The 21685-nt window shown below is 46.9% G+C and overlaps 1 protein-coding gene across 1 annotated transcript; it reads left to right on the top strand.

Moving 5' to 3' along the window:
• The first annotated feature begins 12967 nt into the window (after positions 1 to 12967).
• Positions 12968 to 20811, top strand: SP7 (Sp7 transcription factor). Its single transcript, XM_020966035.2, has 2 exons — positions 12968 to 12988; positions 19095 to 20811. Exons 1-2 carry the CDS (start codon positions 12968 to 12970, stop codon positions 20364 to 20366), a joined length of 1293 nt encoding a protein of 430 aa, XP_020821694.1. The 3' UTR covers positions 20367 to 20811.
• Positions 20812 to 21685: the final 874 nt, after the last annotated feature.

Genomic DNA, 21685 nt, shown 5'->3' with positions numbered 1-21685 from the left:
TTTAGTTAATGGAAGAATAAAAAATTAATGATTTTTTAAAAGTTTTTTAAATTAAAAAAATTTTTTAAAAAGATCGCTCGAGCACCACTTTCTACATAAAGTCTTTCCCGATCCCTCCAAATGTTGAGCGCTGCCCTTGATTACACTTTATCTAGTTTGTAACCTATTGAACATATGTGTTTATATATGTTTTATAAACATATATGCATATTATAGTGTGTATATATGTGTATATACACATTTATACAGAGAGAAAGGAAAGAGAGAGGGGAGAGAGAGAGAGAGAGAGGAGAGAAAGAGAAAGGAGAGACACACACAGAGAGACAGAGGGGAGAGACAGAGAGAGAGAGAGATTGTCTTGTCTCACCCAAGAGAATGGAAGCTCCTTGACTGCTTTATATACCTGGAACCTGGCTCTGTGCCCAGCACATTATAGGCACTTAGCAAATACTTTCTGATTGATCTCAATATGTAAAAAACTGAAACCTTCATTGTTTTTCAAAACTGCCCCCTCGGCCCTAACTTCTGAAATTCTTCTCTCGCCCTCCCTCTTCCGATAACACTACAATCCTCTCTGTCACCTGCGTGTCACCTTCAATCATTTTTGACCCTTTCTCCTTCCTCATCCCCCATACCCAATTAGTTGTCAGGTCCTATTACCTCAGTGTCTTTCTTATCTACCCCTCCTTTCCGTTCTCCCTCTAACTGTCAACACGCAGGTCCTCGAGACTTCTTACTCAGGCTATCATAAGAGACTTCTAGCTGGTCTCCCTTCCTCCTTTGTGTTGGTAAGCTAGATGGTGAAAGCAATGGGTAGAGTGCTGGCCTGAGTTCAAATCTAGCCTCAGATACTAGCAGTATCTGTCTGCCCCAGTTTCCTCAACTGTAAAATGGGGATAATAATAACATGGGTGGTTGTGAGGATCAACGAGATAATATTTATAAAGTGTACCCTGTTGTTTAGTCATTTTTTTCAATCATGTCCAATTCTTTGTGACACTCCCCTCCTCCCCCCCATTTGAGGGTTTGTTGGCAAAGATACTAGAGTGGTTTGCTATTTCCTTCTCCAGCTCATTTTGCAGATGAGGAAACTGAGGCAAACAGGGTAAAGTGACTTGCCCAGGGTCACACAGCTAGGAAGTGTCTGAGGCCAGATTTGAACTCAGGAAAATGAGTCTTACTTCAGGCAGGGCATTTTACCTACTTCACCGCCTAGCTGCCTGCACAAAGTACACATAGTAGGTGCTTAATAAAATCTAGTTTCCGTTCTTCGTCTGGTCACTGACTTCTATAGTCAACCCTACCCTTGACCATTCCCTTCCTCTTCCACAAAGATCATTCCCTCTCTCTCCTTCATCTTCAATCTACTGACTTACTGAGGGCCCACAAACATGCCCAGGTCTACCTTGTCTTTAACAACGTCTCACTTGGCCCTGCAATCCCCTCAAGCTATCATACAACAGCCCTAATCCTCTGTACCCTCAAACTGCTAGAAAAAGAGAAAAAAAAGAAACCACAGACACTTGTGGCTTCTACTTTCTCACTACCCACTTCCTTCTTAACCCTTCAAAGTCTAGCTCCCAGCACCCCAAAGCAATTGTTCTCCAAGATTTCCAGTAATCTCTCTCTTCTCAACAATTTATATTTCTGTCTTTTGTGTTTCCATCACCTCCATTTCCATGTAAGTTCCCTCTCCCAACTCTCTCTTATCCAGAGGGTTTTCCCTGAGCAAAAACTCAGAAAGTCAATGAAGAAGGGGGGGGGGAATGTTGTGTGGAGCAGTATGGCAAAACTAACCAGAACACCAGTCATGTGCATCCATTAGATGCAGAATTCCACAGCCATGGTCCTCCACTTTAGCAAAGAAGGGAGGGGGTCCCTTGACTTGGTTCTTATAGTTTATACGACATTCAGTTTTGTTTTGTTTTGTTTTTTCTTTCCATTTACATTGCTGTAGTTACTGTATATGTTGTTTTTCTGGTTCTGAATGCTTCACTTTGCATCCGTATGAACTGTATCTTCTTATTATTCATTGTTTCTCATCGGGCAATGATATTCCATTACATTCTTGTACCACAATTTGTTTAGCAATCCCTCAATCAGTGGGCATTTACTTTGTTTTAGTTCTTTACCATTAAAGATTGCACTGCTTTAAATATTTTGGGGCTGGGGTACATGGGGCTTCAGTCTCCTTGGTGAATAGTGGAATCTCTAGGGCAAAGGTTACGGGCGTTTTAGTCACTTTCTTTGTGTAATTCCAAGTTGCTTCCCAAAATGGTTGTACCAATTCATAGCTCCACCAACAATATATTAGTGTGCTGGTCTTTCCATAATCCCATCAATATCTTCTGTCAGCTTCGCCTATTTAGGGGGTGTGAGATAGAACCTTAGGGTTGTTTAGACTTGCATTTCTATTGTTATTGCTGATTCGGAATTTTCTTTCATGTGAATGTTAACAATTTAATTATCATTAATAATGACATTTTACTAGAACCTTCTAGCTGGTCTCCCTGCCTCCTTTGTCTCAGGCAGTTAGGTAGCACGATAAGCCAAAAGTTTAGAAGACCTGAGTTCAAATTTGACCTGAGATACTAGCTGTGTGATGTAATCTTTGTTTGCTTTAGTTTCCGGAACTGTAAAATGAGAACAATAGATCTACCACCCAGAGTTGCTGTAAGGATCAGACGAGATAATATTTGTATATTATCCCCCCATCCCCGTGATTCCAGTTTCCTTTTACGTGTTATGTTCCCTCATTAGATTACAAACTCCTTGAGGATAGGAACGATCTTTTCCCCTCGGCGCTTAGCACAGTGCCTGGCACACAGTAGGCACTTAATAAATGCTTATTGAATTGAACCTGCAATTCTTTTAAGAAGTGTTCACTTCCTTCTACTACTTATCCAAATAATAGTCTTGCTCGTCTTGTCTTTGACTTCTTATTGTTCACAACCAGCGTCCCAGTGAGGTGGTACAACGGCAGAACCAACAGGCCTGGCATCAGGAAATCCTGAGTTCACATCTGACCACAGACCAACTACGTCACCCTGAGCAAGTCACTTCACATCTCAGTTTCTTCAATTGTAAAATGGGGATAATAATAGTATCTACCTCCCAAAGTTGCAGTGAGGAGAAAATGAAATAACATTTGTAAAGTGCCTGGCATGCAGTAGGCATTGTATAAACAGTAGCTATTATCATTACTGTGATTATTCCTGTTGGACTTTCTGTTTTCTCTCAGTTTCTGAGATATTGCTGGTTCTCATCCTTCCCGTCTGATTGATCTTTCTGGGTTCCCTTTGCAGAGTCATCTGTCTCCTGATCCCTTAGTTTGGGCATTTCCTAGGGCTCTCCCCTGGGCCCATTTTCTCTCCTATCTCTAGGTACCTACTCATTTGCAGATTTCATCAGCTCCCCTATTCAAATGGCTCCCAAATCCCTCTCTCTGGCTCTAATCGCTCACATGAACTTCACTAGTATCTCAGCAACCACCGACTAGACATTTGGAACTGTGTGTGTGTCCACAAAAGCATCTTCCCTTCCACAGATCCAAAACAAAACCCACTGGCTTTTGCCCCCAGTCCTCTCTTCCTCTTAACGTCCCTCTGCCTGTTGAAGGTACCACTGCACTTCCACCCAACCAAGTCTGCAACATCAAAATCATCCTCCGTTCTCCCCTCTCTCTCACTGCCCCCTTAATCACTACATAAATATTAGCTATAATAAATATTATTATTGTTATTATATTAGTTATAATAATATTGTTGTTGTTATATATTAGTTATAGTAATTATTATCGTTGTGTTATATATTAGTTACAATAATTATTATTGTTGTTGTTATATATTAGTTATAATAATAATTATTGTTGTGTTATATATTATATTATTATTGTTATTATATTATATCAATCCCTGTTAATTCTACCCCCAATCAGTTCTATTCTCTCTACTCACACAGCATTGCTCCAGTTTAAGCCGTCATCTCTGATCATAGAGACTATTGTAATGAACTCCTAATTGGTCTCCCTGCCTCCATTTTCTCCCCCTTTCCAAACTACCCCAGAGTTGATGAGTTAATATTCCTAAAGCACAGATCTGATGGTGGCACTCCCCTACTCAAGAAGCTTCAGTGGCTCCCTATTGTCTTTTTTTTTTTTTCTGGCTAGGCAGTGGGGTTAAGAGACTTGCCCAGGGTCTCACAGCTAGTGTCAAGTGTCTGAGGCCGGGTTTGAACTCTGGTCCTCCTGACTTCAGGGCCATGTTCTATCCAACGTACTGCTTTGCTGCCCCTCCCTATTGTCTTTAGATGAAATACAAGCACCTCTCTTGGTCATTTTAAGAGCATTCTGCTTCATCTTGCATTTCTAGACTCATTGCTCATTACTTTCATTTGCCCAGTCTACATTTCAGCCAAACTGTTCATCTTGCTGGTGCCAGTTCACAACATTCCATCTTCTATCTCTGCCCTTTGTTCTAGCTGTCCCCCAAGCCTGGCATGTAATCCCTATTCACTTCCTTCCCTTCACCCCCCAAAATCCGCTGAGACTCAGCTCCCTCCACCCCCAACTCCAGCTGAAAGTCTCATCTCTCTCCATACATTTCTCTCAGGCAGCTGGTGGCACAGTGGGGAGAGCCCTGGGCTGGAGTCAGGAAGACTTTAGTTCAAATCTAGCCTCAGACTCTAGCTATATGACCTTGGGCAAGTCACTTAACCTCTGTCTGTCTCAGTTTCCTCAACTGGAAAAGGGGACAATAATAGCATCTACCTCCTAGGGTTGTTGTGAATATTAAATGAAATAATATTTGTAAGAGTACTTAGCACAGTGCCTGGCGCATAGTAGGAGCTTAATGCATGCTCATTTCCTTCCTTCAGAGTACTTTGCCTGGAACTCTCCTGTTTGTATTTGACTTTAAGGTAACATAGGTATTTATGTGTCTCATCCCCACCCCCCACCCCCCAAAGCTGGCATTTAACTTTTAGCTTTTGCAAAAAGCTTTATATACATTTTATAAGGGAGACAGGCTGATTAGTCTATGCAGGTTCCCCACACCTGGTCTATAGATAGCTGGACTTGGAATCAGGAAGTCCTGGTTTGTAATCTTGTCCCAGACACCCACCGTGGAGCACTGGGCCAATCATTTATTCTCTTAGACCTCAGTTTCCTCATCCATAAAATAAGGGAGAGGGGACTGGCCTCTATGACCTGTAAGGCCTCACCTAGATCTAATTCCATGATCCTGGGATTTCATTTGACTCTTGAGGGTAAGCTCCTTGAGGGCAGGGCAAGGTTCTTCTTTTTAATCATCACATTGCTAGTGCCTTGTACATATGGCTTACTCAGTGTTTGTCTAATTCAATTGTAGAAACAGAATTCAATAACTGTTTCCAAAGTGGCCATATCTTATCTCCAGAATGCCAGACCCAGTAGCTAAAAGGTAAGTAGAGGCTCAAGGACAGAGAGAACAGAGACCCAGAAATACAGAAATACAGTGGATTTATCTCCTGGAGAAGGGCAAGTTCCTTCCAGACTTGTGCATGGCCTCATGGCCTCTGGAAGAGTTACACCCTACTCACAACTGTCCATGTGGCCTACTTTCTGTGTCCTTGTCTTTGTAACCATCTCTGTTTCTCCAGTTCTTCTGTGTCCCTGCCTGTCAATCCCCATTTCTCTACATGCCTTTGTCTCCCCTCTGTCCAGGAATCCTGTTGTGTCCCCTTACACATCCTCTCTGTGTCCCCAGAATTCCTGCTGTGGCTTTGTTCTCAAAGTGGCAGTGGGGGGTGGGAGCTGGGGCAGTGTGTGTGGGAGGAGTGAGTAGTGGCCGGCCCAGGGGCCTGGGACATGAGCACAACTTTCCGAGCCTCTCTTCCAGGCCCCTGTGGTTGGGGAGCTCCACGGAGGGAGTGATGAATCAGCTGGGCCACAGAGCCAGGGTGGGAGAAGGGGGAGCATGAGATGAGGGGGATGCCGGGGTTCCCCAGAGAGGAGAAAGAAGAAGCCCCAGGAGACAGCTGGGACTAGCAGTCCTGGGGAGTGTGGGTAATGAGGAAAGCGGCACGTTCTCCAGAACTGGAAAGGAAGTTCTCACACCCTCGGAAAGGGCTACAGTTCCCATCATCACCTAGGAAGGGGAGGATGCTCCCTTTCCTTGTGGGCTGAGACATAAGAAGTAGTCCCTAGGACAGCATCCATTCACTAGGCCCCCTCCTCCAGACTTCTGTCAGAAAGCACTCCCAACCCTTCCCGAGGGCTCACGGGGCAGACTAGAACGGGGAAGAAGAGGCAAACCCTAGGGTGTGTTACAATGACTGTAACAAGGTGAACGTCTCTGGGTGCTTGTCACTCATTATGTGTGAGAAAAGGCATCTTACTCAAGATAAAACAAGACAATAGATTTAACACCAGAAGGGACCTTAGAGGTCCACGCCCCTTATTTTACAGATGAAGAAACTGAGGTCCAAAAAATGAATGGGCCTGCCTGTGGTCACATAGGTCGTCAGCATCAGAGCTGGGCTTCAAACCAATGTCTTCTGACTACAAATTCAGAACTCGCGGCACAGGCAAAGATATTATGCATTATTATTTGCATAATCATATATCTTTGGAAAGAATCTTAGAAATGACCTAATCCAAGGCTTCTCAACCTGGACTGTGAGATTGTTTTTTAAGTAATTCGATAACTATTTTTCAATATCACTGTCTTTTATAATCTATTTTATTTTATGCATTGAATAACATGATTCTGAGAAGGAGTTTGTAGCTGCCAAAGGGGTCTGAAACATGCATAAAACTTTAAGAAATCCTGATCTAGGCTAGCCCTCTTTTTTACAGATGAGCAGATTGATGAGGTCCAAAGAGATTAATAGCCTTGCCTGAGATCGAAGAGGTAGTTAACGTCAGAGCCAAGATTCAAACTAAGGTCATCTGACTGCAAATTTAAGGGAAGTGACTATTCATCATTCCTTATATAATCTGTTCCAAAAGTCTTAGTTCAGCCTTTAAAGCTGTATGTGTGTATAAAAAGTATATTATATACTGTCAAAGACATATTCAAGGGACGCCTTAACATTCCTCAACAATACACATATGTAACATATGTAAATGCATGTGTACATAGACTTGTCTATGCATAAGGATACCTGCAGCCTCAGATTAACTTAGAAAACCACATATTAACTAACATTGTTTATGTTCTACTGTACTTTTATTTATTTTGTTAAATATTTCCCAATTACATTTAATCTGACTTGGGCTTCACTTCCAGTGTTGTGGGCCGCAATGCTTTAGGACAGAGGTGTCTGATACCTCTGGTCTAGGGGAACTTCCAGTATGTAACCTCCCTCCACCAATACAGTTCAGCACCTGCTCTTCAATTTGTTTCCTGGGAGGCAGAGAGAGGTTCAGGATCACCTGCACAGTATATGTTTTCTGCAGGACTTGAACCCAGATCTCAGTCCACTCTGTCCCCATGTTCTCTCATTGACACATAATAGGGGCTTAAGAATGTTACATGAATGAATGAATGGGTTATTTTGCCTGTTTGTCTATTTTCTTGTAAGCCTGTAAGTCCACCAGGAATGTATATGTCTCTATTTTTGTGTTCATCATTTGCAGTACCTGTAGGTGTGTGCATCGGCGTGAGTGTCTCTGGGTTTGACTCAGTATTAAGGATGGCTTTCAATGGGAAGGAGGGTCAGAGTGCGTTTGAGTCTAGGGCAGTAAGAGTGTGTCTGTCCTTGTGATCTTCTGTTAATACGGGCATGTATGGGTGGGTTTCTCTCGTTGTGCTGGGTGTCTATCACTATGTCTGTGCTCTGTGTAAAATAGGGTTGTAAGCTTTCTCTGTCACTGGGGGGCGGGTACATCTTCAGGTCATCCTGTCTGAGGGAGCTAACAATTCTGGACACTTTGCCAATCTAAGGTGGAAGTGAGGGAAAGGTTAATGGAAAGGCCAATTTGGTATCTTGAAAGGTCCAAAAGGTAGAGGCATGAAGATTTCCCAAGGGGTCCGAGGATTCTTGGGACCTGGCAAATGGACTTATACCCCAAAACCCCCAGGGATCTTTCCAAAGCTCATCACACCTAAAATAGAGAAAAGCTTCAGATCTGTCTTACCTAGAAAGAAATTTCATTTGATTTTCCAGCTCAGTTGCTTTTTTTTTTTTGAGAGAGAACAGGGAGCTAGGAGGTGATGGCATATATGTGGGGGTCTCTTTGCAGTCCTGTCCAGGTCTGGGGTTGAGGAGAGGGGGGCAGTAAATGGAAGAAGGATGGTACTGGCCCACTCCTTCTCTGATGGGACATCCAAAACCAGCGTCTGGGTGGCCGTGGGTGGAGGCCGAGGGGCCCCCGGGGGTGGTGGTGGTGGGGGGTGGATGGAAACCAGATGCCTGGGGGGTTTATACTGGAAGGACCAGAGCCGCAGCCTCCACCCGCCCCTTGCCACATGGCGCCTTCTCCTGTGCCTCCTCCACCTCCTGCAGGGTTGAAGAGGGAGGGAGGGAGGGAGGCAGAGGGGTGGGAGGAGAGGAGGGGAGATCCTTCCCTCTGTCAGGGGTCTGGAGGATAGCTGAGCCCCAGTCAGTTCATCATATAACCTGCAGGCCTGGAGCTAGGTGTGGGGCGGCAGAATGTGGAAGGGTGAGAGTCTGAACCCAGTATGCCAGGGCTGGACAGATCCCCAGAACAGGACAGATAGCCTGGCTACACAGGATGAGGGGATCTGGATGACTGAGTCTTTAGGCCACTATATCCAGATCTGGGGACATTCCCCAAGTCTCCTCGATTCTGCCCATTTCTCTCTGGAGATCGCAGACCCTTTTTCCAAATTGGGAAAGAGACTTGACTTGTAATTTCATTGACAGAGAAGAAACCTCCCTCCACCGATGCAGGTGGTATCTTGTCCTGAGAGCGTGGAGAGGTTAAGTGATTTACCCCAACACACAGCCAGTATGTGTCAAAGGAAAAACACGAACCTGTCACTTCCTGGCCTAGATGCCTGCTCTCTATCTATTACACAAGCTACTTCTTTTTTTTTTCAGATAAGCTTAGAACAAAATCTAATTTCTGGAGGCTTAGGTCTTGGTAGTATATAGGGAAGGTGCCCTTTCCCCAATCTACCCTTCTTAAATTGTTAGTAATTGGGAAAAGGAAAGAGATTTCCTTTTTTCTTGTGTCCAATCTTCTCTCTCAATCTAATAATAATCATAGCTAACACTTAAATAGTGGTAATCACTTTACAAGTATTATCTTATTTGATCTTTATAACATCCCTGAGAGGTAGGTGCTATTATCATCCCCATTTTACAGATGAAGAAACTGAGGTTAAATCACTTGCCCAGAGTCACAGCTAGTATTAGTCACTAACTAGCCAGTTACAGCTAGTAAATATCTAAGGCTAAATTTGAACTCAGGTCTTCCTGACTCCAGACCTGGCACTCTATTTACTATACCACCTAGTCGCCCTATCTCTTATTTTTTTCCCTTCTTTGGTCACTTTCCCCACTTCTGTCTCTTCCTCTCTTTTTCAACCTTTCTTTCATGTCTTTTTTTGTCCTTAATGTTAACCACCTCTTTCTCTTTTTTTCCTTGCTTCTCTCTCCCTTTTATTTTCCCCCCCTGCCTCAGTTTCCACTGCGTCCTAGGTTGCCTTTGGGATAATCTGTTTCCCTTGCCACCCACTGAGAGCTGGGGACTCTAATGTCCAGCACCTAGGACTGTGGGGTCAAAAGGTCACCGGGACACCCCATTCTGGGTACTTCCTCTTGGGTAGACGGGTGGAGGAGGCCCATGTAATCATCAGACACAATTATAAGCTATTTATATCAGGATTCCTGCCCCCCCCTCCACCTGCCCAGGCCCACTTAACTCTGCCTACTCTACAAACCAGGTCATTTCCTCTGGTCATTTATTTACTCCTATCTCTCTGCATTTCTGTCTCCTTGTCTCAGGAGTTTGGTTTGTTTTTTGGGGGTTTTTTTTGGGTGTCTCTTTCCTTTTTTCTGTCTTTCCCGCTCTAAACGTCTTTCTTGTCATTTCTTGAAATCTTGGAATTTTGAGAGACTGAGGTCCAAATCCCTTTGTGCCAAGATCCCTCCCAACACTAATTGTTAGAACTTCTCTTTCTTCTCCTCACCTTCTTTTGGAAACTGGGAGGACCTGAACAAAGGAGAAAAGATAGGTGGGGAGGGGGAATGAGGAAGGGGACAGATGTGGGGAGAGAAAAGGGAAAGGGACAGGGTATATCATTCCTCCCAGGGGTGGGGCAGGGGTGGGGTGGGGGTGGGGGAATATCTTACAAAACAACCTGAGCCAGCTGGGCCCCTCTGTGGGAGAGATGCCGGTTCCACCGCTCAAATACCAGGCCCACTCCTCCTGCCCCACCAGCATCCCCAGGACCCAACTTTCAGGTGAGACACTCTTTGGGTCTACATTCCCACTCCCCAGCTGAGACCTCTCCCTCCCCTCCCCCACTTTGCGCTCTCCACATTTCCTACCTCTCCCCAGTTGGGAAGTCCTTCCTGAGATCTATCCTCCATCTTTTCAGTTACAGAATGACACAGGCATGGCAATGATAAAATAGATAGTTAACTCCTTCCGGGCATCGTTGTCACAAATAAAGATGAACCATGGTGCAATGGGTAGAAATTACATTTCTGTCTGGGTGGACTAGAATGTCAAGGGATGATTGAGGCTATGCTTCTATTTCACCAGCCTCAGCAGCTAGCTTTAAAATTTGCTAAATGCTTTGCAAATAATATCTTATTTTCTCCTCACAGAAACTCTGGAGGTAGATGCTACTATTATTCCCACTTTACAGATAAGTAAAATGAGGCAGACAGCATTAAATGATTTACCCAGGGTCACACAGCTAGTAAGTGTCTAAGGAGAGATTTGAACTCATGTCTTCCTGACTCCAGGTTCTAGAACTCTGTCCATTTCAACCCCTAGCTAGGTGGGCTTGATGAAGAGGAAAAATGGACTGTTAGAATGGAACCAGGAAAGTAGATGAGAAATGATCCTCTGGCCATTTTGTCCCCTCTCCCCAGGAATTTTCAAATCTTATTGATGAAGCTGCTCTGGAGACTAGGTGGTCTGATGTCTGAGGTCCAAAGCGGGGTAGGCTTTGGTTTACCCTCCTTCTCCCTTCCTTTCCCATGTCTGACTCTTGAACTCCCACCTATCCTTAAAGACCTAACTCAAGGCTCCCATCCTCCTTGAAGCTTCCTGATGCCTCCAAGCCAGAGCTGTTCTCTCTGTCTCTTTCTTCTCTCTCCATGTCTCTTTCTTTGTCTCTCTCTCTCTCTTTCCTCTGAACTCTAATAACATGGCCATGGAATTTAGAGTAGAAACAGTTGTTCACCAGTTATCTATTCCAACACTCTCATTTTACAGATGAAGAAACTGAGTCCCAGAGGGATGAAGTGACCAGCCCAAATTCAAAGTGTATTTGTACCTCTTTGTATTTTTAATTTGTGCATCTTCTCTCTCTTTTAGACTGTCAATTATTTGAGAGCAGGGACTATATTTTATTCCACACTGTGTCTCACTAGTGTCTTGCACATAATCTCAGATACTCAGCAAACATTTATGGGATGAGTGAATGAATGACTGATTGATTGAATGAATGGCTTTCCTAGCAAAGAAACTAAGGCTTTGGGAGAAGAGTTGGGGTCTGACAAGCTTCCCTGATCTTCCTTCTAATCCATCTTCTTCCTTGCATTCCCGGCCCCTTTCCAGACAGGGACTCCTGGAACCTGGACAGCAAAAACCTCTACTCCTCCAGGTCCTCCCCACAACACACCATGGGCACTCACACACATACTCTCCCCCTGATTCAGCGTTCCTGATTTAGGGGGAAAGAAGCTGAAGAGTGTGTGGGAGTCTGTGTGTGACTGGAGATGTGTGCTGGACAGAGTGTGTATCTGGGTGGTATATGTGTGTGTGTGTGCACGAGTTCGTGTTTTTGTGTACTGTGTCACCAAGCACATTTGTGGCTGTGTTTGTCAGTATGTACATTTGTCTTTCTTTATGTATGTCTGGGTATGTATAACTGTGTGCCTTTGTCAGCATGTGTGTGTGTGCGTCCTCCCAGTATTTGTCAGTGTGTGTCAGTGTGTTCCAGTCTCTGTGTGAGTGTCGTCCCCAATCCCCCATCCCCCCCCCCCACCCTGGATCTCTAATTAGTGGTTTGGGGTTTATTCCTTCTCCCTCCTGTTTCTTCCCTCAGTAGCAGCAGCAGCAGCAGCAGCAGCAGCAGCAGGACAGTGGAGTTGGAATCAGAGCCGGAGTGGTCGGGGGCTAGATCCAGCGTGAGCACAGGCGTGGAAGCCAGAGAAGAGCTGGGACCTAGCTCAGGCCCAGAGGCCACCCCCTCCCACCCATTCCCAATCCTAGACCCCTGGAAAGGAGGGACCCGGGACAGCCAACCCAGGACGCCTCAGGTACCTAGACTGAGAGGGCCTTGGGAGAAGATTCCTACGGTTGTTACCTTTGAAGTTGGGAGGTCGGGGGTAGAGCACCTAAGTCCCCCCTCCCTTTACCCAGCTCTCCTCCACTAAGGAGGCCCTAACATCACTTTGTCCCTGGGTCCCTCCTCTCCCTCGCTTCTCTTCCTCCAGGGCCCCTCTTTCCATTCTCCCCCTAGATCCCTTCTTTGGGGAGCTCAGCAAATGGAGCAGGAAATTTGGACCCTCTGCCTCCCTCTCTCGCCCTCCTCATTGGATCGGGAGCCTTCTCCGAAGGGAAAGCTGTAATTAGAGGGTGGATCCCTACAGACAGAGAGCAGCCCCCCCCAACCCCCCCCAGTTCCTTCTAACTTTAGATCTCTTCTCTCCCAGTCAACCTCTCTCCCTCCCTCTCCCCTCTCCCCTTTCTCTCTCTTTCTCTGGATCTCTATCCCTCGGCTCCATCTCAGTCTCTTCATCTGCCTGGCTCCTTGGGACCCACTCCCTGGCCCCCAGGATGGCGTCCTCCCTGTTAGAGGTAATTGATTCCTCCCCCCACCCCCCAGACATAGGAACAGCTGTCCTGAGGCTTAGTGGGCCTCAGTCTCCCCCATGTCATACACAATCCAGTGACCAAGGTTCTGGAGTCAGGGCTAAGAGTTCCTCTAATGAGTAGAGAGGGTGGGTAGGACAGAAGAGCATAAGGCAGGCTGAAAGGGAGTTAGGAACATGTAAATGGAAGGACATAGCAGGAAAGGTGTAATGGGGGTAGAAGAAGAGAGAGAGAGGTGTGGGGGCAGGGAGAGGGGAAGGGGTCAATTCAGAGGCTGGAAACAGAAGGAAGAGATGAGGAGTCAGGGAACAGGGATTAGGTGAGCAAAAGAAAGGGCAGGGAAACAGGATGACATGCTTATAGTTATAGGAGAGATGCAAGAAATAAAAGACATAGAGGCCAGAGGGGGCAGGGAGTGGACAGCTGGGGATGGGGCTGAGGAGACGCCATCTCCAGGGACTTCTGGCCCCAAGCGTCATCTGGGTCTGGTTTGTGTTGGGGAGGGGGCTGGAATATTGGGATGCTAGCCCCGGGGGTGGGGGGTTGGGAGGAGTGAAACGAAAAGACTGAGAGTTTTAAGAGGGATTGGGACAGTCCTAGCCCATGTGTGTGTCAGAGGTGGTGGGGATGAGGGTTGGGGGGAGGTTGTTGTAGAAGGGACCCTGAGTCCAGGGCAGAGAGGGAACTCAAGGGGAGGGATGGGGTCTAGGGCTGCCTGCCCGGCTTGCAAATATTTAGCTTTCAGCCAAAGACAAACTTAGCTCTATTTTGGGAGTGGGTGGCTCCTGAACGGGTTGGGCCACTTCCCCTCTGGGCTAGGACCCCAGCATCCCTAGCTGCTTTAACTGAAGGCCACAAGGGCACTCTGAGGTCTGGGTCTAGGACCCTTAACTTCTGAAAGGATGAGGATGGGGGGAGGAGTGTAAGACTGAAACCCCAAACTAGAGAGGATGTAGAGAGAGACAGAGTGGGGAGGGGCAGTGGGATCCCAGAGCTCAGACTCAGGGCCTGTTTCCTTGTTCCAAGTTCTCTGCATCTCACTTTCTCTCTGCTTTTCTATTTCTAAGTCTCTTTCTCTGTCTTGAGAATCACAGCATTTAAAACTGGAAGGTGCCTTAGAGATCACCTAGCCTGATTTCCTGGGTCCTCAGCTCTCATTGGTCTCTTGGATCTGGGCCAGTTCTGAGCCCTCCTCCCTGCTCTCTAGACCCAGGGTTGAAAAAGCCTAAATAAGCACTACAGGCTGTGTGTGTTTTGGTATGAATGTATGTCCATCTGCTCATCCATTCGCTCATATGTTGTAGTGTAAGAGGGTAAATGTGCACAAGTTTGTTGTGTAGGTATATATGAGTGTTATCTGTGGCTATCTGTGGGTCTGGGGAGCAAGGATTGTGATTGTCTCTATATATACATGGTATGTTTGTGTGCTGCATGCCTGTGTGGCTGTAGATGGGGTGCTGCGCCTCAGAACACGATTTTATTTTCTCATATGAGGCCCAGAACTTTACACCCCTCTTCCAGCCTGGTAAGAGAGAGGGAGAAGATGATTAGGTCCTCTCTCCACCCTCTGGCCTTCCTCCTCATGGGCTATAGAAGGGGCTGTGTAGAGAGGAGGAAGGTGCTCAGGTATCTTTGCCTAAGAGGTTATATTGGGTGTCAGGACTGTTGACGTGGCTAGGGTGTCTGGGGGAAGGGCTGATCAGGGGCCCTACGGACCCCGGTGGGCAGAGAGTGCAGGACCAGAGTTACACGTATGAAAAACCAACCCTCTTTTCTGTCTATTTATTCTCTATACACTGGAGTCTTTCCCAACTATCTTCTTCATTTCTTTCACCTAAAGGAGAATTTTTTTTAAGGGGGAGGGTTAAGGTAGAAGAGAATTGTTTAACTCCCTGTCACAACTGATACTTTTTTGCTGGTTTAGCTTTTGGGATGCCTGGGAGATCAGAAGAAAACTGAGGCCCAGAGAGTGGAGGATACTGATCCTTAGCCTTTCTCATTCCTACTCATCTTACTTCTAACACTTGTACAGCCTGAAAGATGGGCAGAAGGAAGAAAGAAGTGGGGCTTTGGAAAATTGGGAACTGAGAAAAACTGGAATTAGGGGATGGGAAAGGCTTAGGAAATAATGGGGAGCTTACAACTGAAAGTCTGGATATCAGAAATTAGTAATCTATCAGCCAATATTTCGTAAGGTATTATGTATAAGGTAGGCTAGAGACAGGGAGATGAGGATCTGGGAGAAATAGGATAAAGCATCTGTGCTGGATCATACAACACATACATACACACCCACATCCACACTCCCTCTTTGCTTCTCTCTGGTACAGTGTCAAAGAATGCTATATTTGGAATCAGAAGATCCGGGTTCAAATTTCAGGTCTAGCACACAATGTGTGTTGGATCTAGTCACAGAACTTAGAATCATAGAGCCATTGAACACAAACCTCTCTTTTCTCCTTCCCTCAATTTTGCAGAAGAAGAAACTGAGATTGGGAGAAGTTAAATGACTTGCCTAGGTTCATGAAATTAATAAGTGATCGAGGCAGGATTTGAACTCAGGTCTTCCTGAGTACATGTACAGTGCTCTGGGCCTCAGTTTCCTTATCTGTAAAATGAGAAGTTTGAACTAGATGATTTCTAAGTTGCCTTCCATCTCTAAATCTATGGATCCTATGATTTCCCCAAATTCAACTAACATACATCAAAATGAAGCAATTTATGAAGGAAGGAAAGGAAAGGAAAGGAAAGGAAAGGAAAGGAAAAGGAAAGGAAAGGAAAGGAAAGGAAAGGAAAGGAAAGGAAAGGAAAGGAAAGGAAAGGAAAGGAAAGGAAAGGAAAGGAAAGGAAAGGAAGCAATTGGAAATGATTCTTCTCCCCCTCACCCATTTTCAGGGTTCTGGATGATCTGAGTAGACAAGGTACCGCCAGAGTCCATAAAAAGGCTTAGGGAGGTCTACTGAGGGAAGGAGAATTAAATGGGGAGGTCTCTACTCTTGGGTCCCTGGAAGGAATCATATTCATTCTGGGAACTGGATTGTCGTCTTAGGAAGAGTCCGGGGAGATAGTGGGGTTGAATGGAGTATATCTGAAATGCAAGGAGCCCTCCTAAGCTTTAACAAAGCCTGGGTCTTCAAATGAATGAGAGAGGGAATTGCCTATTTCTGTAGAGGGAAACTCAGGTACAAAGGGATGGAAACTTGGGCATCCTGCCCCGCCTTCCTCCCAGTTCTCCAACCTCCAGATAGACTCTGGAAGAGACCCCAGGGTCCTGCCTGTCTCCACCTCACCCCTCCTGTGTCTCCTCAGGGACCATCTCTCCCTGAGTCTAGGGTCCATGAGAGGCCCCAGATCACCCCCCCACAGACTTCGTCCTGCTTCCTCCCTCTCTCCCCACAGCTGGGTGGGGTCCCAGGGCTTGGCTGAGGCCCCTGTGGCCACAGTGAGAGGGCCGGGCGGGGGGACGGCGTCGGCGTTTTTAAAAATAAACCAACCGCAGAGAAACCAACGGAGCCGGGCAGGGCTGGGGGGGTGGGGGGAGGAAAATGGGGAGGGAGGCTGGTCTGGGGGGTTTCTGGGGCCCAGAACCAGGGTTAGTTTTCTCCTAGGTGGGAAGTCTGCCTTCCACTTCTCCCTGTTTTCTCTTTTTCTCGGAACCCACTCCCACTTTTTCCTCTCTTTCCTCTTTCTTATTCCCTTTTTTCAGCCCTTTTCCTAACTGCCTTGTTTATCCCTTCAATCTCTTCCTTTATTTTCTTCTTCCTTTGTCTTTTTGCTTGTCTGCTTTAAAAATACATATATTTGCCTGTCTCTGTATTTCCATATCTCTTCCTCTCCTTCCACCTTGGACTCTCTCTCTTCTCTCTAATGATCTTTTTTTTCTTTCTCAATCTTCTCTTTTCTCTTTCCTTCTGTTTCACTTCCTTCCCCTGGTCCTTGGAGTCTCTCCCTATTTCTCACAGTGTCTCTATCTTTCTTCATCTCTGTCTCAAAGTTTCCTCTGTTCTTTTCGTCCCTTTTCCCCAAGCACTGCTATCCTGTTCAGTCCTACCCTCCTTTCCTCCCTTTCTCCCTTTCCAGAGTCTGCCCAGCCCTGCCCTGATTTAAAACACTCTCCTTAGCTTTAGAAAGTTAGTAGTTTGAGGGGGTGGGGTTTGGGTTATTGTGGCCAGGCTGAGAGGGGAGATGATGGCTTTTCTAATGGGGGACCCTGAAGGGTCAGCAGATCCTTCAGCCGTACTAAGTGGAGGTGGTCAGCTTTGTCTTTCAATGGAATGGGCTGAAGGGGGACCAGTAGAAGGGAGCAGGTGCCTAAACCTTTGCCGTACCTACCCTCAGCTCCAGGACCCCACTTACACATCTGTCCCATATACATCTCTGCTGGAAGCTAACTGGTGAGAGGTTTATGAATGCTGGACTTCTGAGTTCCTGGAGAACTTCACTCAGAGTGCCTCATACAGACAAAGCTGCTGGGACCCAGGGATTCTGACTCCCAGCTCCTAGGGAGCCTAAGCTGATAGGTAAAGAGCTCAGGTGACATCTCATTCCCTTGGCCACAAGGGTCATAGATGGTAACATTTGAGAGTCTGTTTCTTGGTAGAATGCTAAAGATAGGAGAATAGGAATAATAGAGGGTCTTGAATGGAGATGGATGCTTCAAAGATTTCTCCTTGTGGTCCTCTCATTGACGTTGGGTACTTAAAACCCTTCAGCAAGAGAAGCATAGCCTTTTAACTCAAATTCTGCCAGGCTCTATGCTGAGGTGGAAGCCCCATGGTCTGGCGACACTGGCTGTGAAAGGCACTGAGAATGCACCCTGGCATTTCTAATAGAAATGGCTCATCCTCCATCCTTCAGTGTGCTGGGGCAAGGAGCCCCATGTGGGTGGGGAAGCACCGAGGCAACGTGGAGCTGCCTCTGAGCTTAGAGAGGGCCCTAAGATCCCCGGCCATTTGAGCCTGCATTGCTCCTTTTAGCCACCCAAAGTTGGGGCGCTAGCTGGCATTTTATGGAGTTGGGGGTGTCTGCTACAGTCTTGAAAGAAATTCTTCCTCCAGCCAGTCTTGGCTCCATGATAACTTTTGCTCACTCTCAATGTCTCAGTGTCTTTACTCTCCCCTCCTTTCCCACCCCCATTCCCTGGCCCAAGACTTTGCCAAGAGATAGCTCACTCAGGATCCTGACCCCAGAGGAAGTAAGTTCTCTTATGGGCAATGAGTAGGAAATAGTGACAGCAAGTGTATGTTCAAGAAGACAGCATTTATTAATTACTTACTATGTAGTAGGCACTGTGCTAAATGCTGGGGATATAAAGAGGCAAAAATATCATTCCTGCCAGGAATAACTATGCATATCTAAAATATGTGGGTAAAAGGGAGGAGGGAGTGGAAGAAGGTGGGGAATAAGAGGGATGACTAGAAAAAGGCCTCCGGTGGGGCAGCTAGGTGGTACAATGGATGCGCCAGCCCTGGATTCAGGAGGACCTGAGTTCAAATCTGATCTCAGACACATAACACTTACTAGCTGTGTGACCCTGGGCAAGTTACTTAACCCCATTGCCTAGCCAAAAAATTGAAAAGAAAAAAAAAGAAAAGAAAAAGGCCTCCTGCAAAAGGTGGGACTCGAGCTGACACCAGAAGAAAGCCAGGGAAGAGGAGAGGCAGAGGGGAGAAGGCAGAGCAGTTCCTTCGTTGGGGGTAACCAGGGAAAAGACACAGAATGAGGAAAGTGAATGTTGTGCGTGAAGAAAAAGCAAGGAGGCCAGGGTTTCTGGATCGTTTGCGGAAAGGAGTAACCTGGAAAAAGACTAGAAAAGGACACATCGTGAAGGTCTTTAGAAGCCAAAAGAATTTGTATTTTATTTGTAATTTTATTGGTAACTTATTTTTAGTTTGGCAGTCCAAAGGGAGGCCATGGAGTTGATCGGGTAGGGGTGTGTGTGCACTTTAGGCAGCTGAGTGGAGGCTGGATTGGAGTAGAGAGAGAAGAGGCAGGGAGACCACTATGCCCAGTCCCTCTCAGCTCAGGTACACAATTGCTCTCGGTTCCCATCCTCTGCCCATTGACTCATGGCCATTTCCCCTGTCTACAGGAGGAAGCACACTATGGCTCCAGCCCACTGGCAATGCTGACTGCAGCCTGCAGCAAGTTTGGCAGCTCCAGCCCTCTTCCAGACTCAGCTACTGCAAGCAAAGCCGGTGCCAAGAAGCCATACTCTCTGGGCAGTGAACTCTCTGCCCCCAAAGCCATGGGTGATGCCTACCCAGCTCCGTTTGCAGGCACCAATGGCCTCCTTTCCTCTGCAGCCAGCCCTCCAGCCCCAGCTTCAGGCTATACCAATGACTATACCCCCTTCTCTCCCTCTTTCCCTGGGCCCACAAGTACCCAGGACCCTGGGCTACTGGTGCCCAAAGGGCACGGCTCTCCCGACTGCCTGCCCAGTGTCTACACTTCCTTGGACATGACACACCCCTATGGCTCATGGTATAAGGCAGGAATTCATGCAGGCATCTCTCCTGGCCCTGGCAACACGCCTTCCCCATGGTGGGACATGCATCCAGGGGGCAACTGGCTAGGTGGTGGGCAAAGCCAGAGTGATGGGTTACAAGGGACACTGTCTACTGGCCCAACTCAAACTCCACTCAATCCCCAGCTCCCCACCTACCCTTCTGAATTTGCTCCACTCAACCCTGCCCCCTACCCAGCCCCCCACCTTCTCCCTCCTGGGCCCCAGCATGTCCTGCCCCAGGATGTCTACAAACCTAAGGCTGTGGGCAACGGGGGGCAGTTAGAAGGAGGTGGTGGGAACAAGCCTCCTCGGGGTGCAGGCACAGGGGGCAGTGGTGCCTATGGGGGTGGAGGGGCTGGGCGTTCCACCTGTGATTGCCCTAACTGCCAAGAGCTAGAGCGATTGGGGGCAGCGGCCGCTGGGCTGAGGAAGAAACCCATTCACAGCTGCCACATTCCTGGCTGTGGCAAAGTTTACGGGAAAGCTTCGCACCTGAAGGCCCACCTTCGCTGGCACACGGGAGAGAGGCCCTTTGTCTGCAACTGGCTTTTCTGCGGCAAGAGGTTCACTCGCTCAGACGAGTTGGAGCGGCATGTCCGCACTCACACCCGAGAGAAGAAATTCACCTGCCTGCTTTGCTCAAAGAGATTCACCCGAAGTGATCACCTGAGCAAGCATCAGCGTACCCATGGCGAGCCTGGCCCCGGGCCCCCTTCTACTGGCCCCAAGGAACTGGGCGAGGCTCGGGGAGCAGAGGAGGAGGGCAGCCAAGCCCCCCGGCCAACAGCTTCACCCATTCCACCCGAGAAAGCCCCAGGAGGCAGCCCAGAGCAGAGCAGCCTACTGGAGATTTGAATTGAGGGCCCTCCCCAGCTGCCCATTCTCTGTAGCTTGCCTTAGTCCCATTCCCCATTGCTCGTCCCTACCTTCCCTTGCCTTATTCACCACACTCCCCAAACTCAACCCCAGTCTCACTGCCCCTTGTTTCTAAACCCCTGATTTGCCCTCCATCTACTATCACTCTAGCCCGCCTAGTTTTGACACACTCCCTAAGTGGTCCTCCCAACTAGCTTACTCTTCCTCTCCTCATTTTAACCCCGATTTCCCCTTGTTCCTCCAAACTCACCATCCCAAGCCTTTTGTCTTAAATCCCTCCAACTGCCTGCTGTCCTCTCTCATCCTCCCTTCCAGAATTGCCCCATTCTTTTCCCTGCATTATCTCCGCCATTTTCCTTTTCCTAGCTCCCCAAACTCTAGTTGCTCTCTCTTAGTCTGAATTATCTTTGGTCTCCCACCCAAATTTCCACACATTCATTTCTGGTGGGAGATTGAGCAGGGGGCCTATCATCAATTGGGTCTCTTCTGTGGGTTGATCAGGGATTCATTCATTCATTCCATCTCACTTCTCATTCATTCATTCAGCTAATATCTATTGAACACTTACTATGAGTGTGGTATTGTGCTAGGTGCTTCCACTGGGCCCTCTAACCTCTGATTTGCCTAGATTTCTAAAATCTTTCCTTCTTCAAAACTCTTTGATGTTATCAACTCAAGTTCCTTCCTTTTTTTCTTATTTCTCCCTAGCTCCATCTCCCACTCCCTGTTCTCTCCCAGCCTTTTGCTTAGTTTCTTCATTTTCACAGCTTTTTTTTCCTTTTATAAACACAACAATAATAATAATAATAATAATGATAATTTATTGTCCCCTGGGTGCCCCTCTTCAGGAGCCAGAACCTGGGAGGTAGGGTTAATGGCCTAACAGGGAGTAGGGTGGGGACCATCCCAGTGGTGGGGTGACCTCCAAGGTGAGGGAGGTGGCTGCCAGGCCTATACATATTAAACCCACCCTATGAATGGAGAAAAATGAATAGTGATAATTAATAATAATTCTATTTATCTAAGTTATGATGACGGGTCAGGCAGAACTAGGCCAGGGCTAAGTAGGGGTCTGTCTCTACTAGGGGAGATCCCAGTAGCAAGAGTCTTTGCTTCCAGATGGGTTAGCTAAGATCTCTTTCTCTCTCTCTACTCACAAAGTCTCAGTCGGTGGGGACTTTGCTAATGACATCTCCCTTAGTCTCAAATGATGAGGTTTCTCTGTAATTGTGGTCTCTTTTTAATGAGTGGGATTTCTCTTTTTATGGGATTTCTGCTAACAGGGTGGGTCAGTTAGC

This window comes from Phascolarctos cinereus, unplaced genomic scaffold (assembly GCF_003287225.1).
Source record: "Phascolarctos cinereus isolate Bilbo 61053 unplaced genomic scaffold, phaCin_HiC Scaffold_1;HRSCAF=81, whole genome shotgun sequence".
In the NCBI taxonomy this organism is placed as follows: Eukaryota; Metazoa; Chordata; class Mammalia; order Diprotodontia; family Phascolarctidae; genus Phascolarctos; species Phascolarctos cinereus.
This window is presented reverse-complemented; position numbering and strand designations above follow the sequence as displayed.